This window comes from Tupaia chinensis, unplaced genomic scaffold (genome assembly GCF_000334495.1).
Source record: "Tupaia chinensis unplaced genomic scaffold, TupChi_1.0 Scaffold000403_1, whole genome shotgun sequence".
Taxonomy (NCBI): domain Eukaryota; kingdom Metazoa; phylum Chordata; class Mammalia; order Scandentia; family Tupaiidae; genus Tupaia; species Tupaia belangeri.
The window spans coordinates 806,817-809,404 of NW_006159905.1; the positions used below are offsets into that span (position 1 = coordinate 806,817).

The 2,588-nt window shown below is 59.9% G+C and overlaps 1 protein-coding gene across 1 annotated transcript in view; it reads right to left on the reverse strand.

Annotated features, from left to right (window-relative positions):
- TNXB (tenascin XB) overlaps positions 1-2,588 on the reverse strand; it is an 85,461-nt gene that overhangs the window by 23,025 nt on the left and 59,848 nt on the right. The window contains 2 exon segments of the mRNA XM_027774133.1: positions 9-77; positions 1,356-1,679. Coding sequence (XP_027629934.1) covers positions 9-77; positions 1,356-1,679 — 393 coding nt within the window.

Below are 2,588 nucleotides of genomic sequence, written 5' to 3' on the forward strand. Positions count from 1 at the left end.
CCCCAGGCGTGGCTTCAGGGCAGGCTCGGTGGTGGTGGTAGGCACCACATGGGTGGTCGTGGCCTCATCCTCTGGAGCTGGACAGACACAGAAGGGGACGCGTGAGGTCCCTCCAGGCCTCGGTGGCCTCTGTGCCCCTGTCATCCACGTCCCCGCTTCCTTCCCGACCCCTGCCCTCGCCCACCACCCTCCCCCACCTACGCGACCCAGAGCCGCCTCTGCTGAGCACGGGCCACGTGGCCACTGGGCTCCCCGTGGGTCTCCTCGTCATCCCTGTCCCCATGGCTCACGTGCCTGCTTCCAGGCCAGCTCCCACAGCTCCCCAGGGGACGGGGGCGTCTCAGAGCTGCCCACGGTCTCCCTGAGTCCTCCCATCCCGCGCTCCCGTGTGCCCAGCCCAGGATGCTGGTGGCCACCCCACCCTCACTGGTGAGTCATCCCCACTGGTCACCTTCTCCAGTCCCGCCCACCCCCGTGTCCCCACTGCAGCCCGGTGAGCGTCACACGTACACGTCGGCAGTGCCAGGACTCAGCCCGGGGCTGGGCCACCTCTTCATCCCCGGGAACTCCCGGTACCTGGACTGTCCCCGTGCCCCACACACGTCAGGACTCGCGTGCACGGGACGGATGCCACACGTGGTCCTCTCGGTCCCTCTCAGGCCCAGGCTGTTTCAAGCCTCCTGTTCTGGGTGCCACCCATGATGCCTGCTCGACCTGAGGTCCCAGTGCTTCCATGGATACCCGGGCAGGCCGGCTTAGACACGTCTTCCCAATTCGGGCCTGGCCCTCAGGCTTCCTTGTCACAAATCCCTTCCCGTTTATGTCCTCGAGCTCCAGCCCGTGTCCCCAGAGTGAGAGCACGTCACTGTCAGAGTCATCGGTCTGCCCTTGTCTCATTCTCTCACGGCCCCCAGGGTGCCTGGTCTGGCGGCCTGTCTCTGCTGACACATTGGGTCTGGGGCCTATTTACATTCACACTGGTGGTCGGAGGTGCACAGGAAGACCCCGGACCCTGAGCACCTTTCCTCACGGCCCCTGTCACCTCCACAGAGACTACCTCCGTGAGCAAACATGAATCAACCCTAAACTCTCTGCAGGTCCTACGAGGGCACGCTGCACGGCTGTGAGCTTTGCCGCCCAGTGAGGGCATGCGTGGGCCACGAGGAGCTTAGCCATGGAGCACCAGAGGCCCCAGTCCAGGCCTGCTGAGGGGAGAGGCCTCCTGCCAGACCCCCAGGCATTCAGACTTCAAAGCAGCACTGCCGGTGAGGGTGCTTTGTCTCCTCAAGAGTGTAGACAAGGAAACACCTCATGGGCCCGCCTGCCCCGCGGTGTCGCGTCTCTCAGGCACTCACCGGTCACGCCCACGGTGGACACGGGGCCCACGCGCCGGCCCTCGTGGAGGCCGTACAGGTGCATCTTGTACTTGCGCCCGGGCTCCAGGCCCCCCACGGTCACCTCGCTCTCCTCGCCCCCGACACGCACCACCTGGGGCCGCCCGTCCCTGTCCTTGTACTGGACGGTGAAGGAGTCGAAGCGGCCCTGGGGGACGGTCCAGGAGAGGCTCAGCGAGTCTGGGGACGATCCTGTCACCGTCAGCTCCCCCAGGAGCGGCTCCTCGGGGGGCTCCGGGGCCTCAGTGCTGGGCTCCGTGGGGCTGGGGGGCTCCTCCTCCACAGCTGAGAAGGGAGACACAGGTTTAAGGGCGACAGATACGGTATGGCAGATAGAGACTTTACGTTTAACGAATGTGCTCCTCGAGGTGCAGCTCGGGGCAGCCTTGGTGTGTGCCATTCAGTCCCTCCTGCGTGGACACAGGAGCGTCCCCAGGGCCGTCCTTACTGCTGGCAGGACTGCGGGATTACAGACCTTCAGGAGGCAACTGGGACACGCATCCGGAGCCAAAAGAATGGTCATTTCCTTTGACCCAATAATCCCAGTTCTGGGCTGCTATCCTAAGAAAATTATTAAAAATAGGAAAAAGTTATAGCATGAAGAACCCATTATGGGATTATTCATGACCAGAAAATGTGTCTGGAACCAAAATGACCTGTAGGAGATTAATTTTGTTACCGAGCTTTCACTGTGAAGCATCAAATGACCATTAAAATGATGATTAATGTAGGTTGTGTAACCACAAGGTAAACCATTATAGGGCGACTTGTGTAGGAAGAGTAAGTGCCAAGAACCATCTGGCTGTCCTCCCTGAGACCCGTAGCAAGTGCTGCCTGCAAAGCGCAGGAAGAGAATGTGGGCTCCGCACGTCGCTACTTTTTATGGTATTTTTCTTAAATTTGCTATAGGGTGCATGTGCTCGCGGGAGATGGAGAGGGAAGTGTGCAAACAGCCCCAGTAGAGGTGGCCTCCCTGCAATCCCTTCTCCATTTTCTTCTTGGGATTTTGGGCATGCATGTCCACACGCCTGGCGTGGTTTTCAAACTGCACGTCTGGGACTGAAACTGCACACTTGGCCATGAGGGGTCCAGTGACCTTAATCAGCATGTCACCAGCTGGCTCCTTTCTTTCTCTCTCTCTCTCTCTTTTTTTTTTTTTTTTTTTTGAGAGGTTTTTGCTATAGGGTTGTTGCA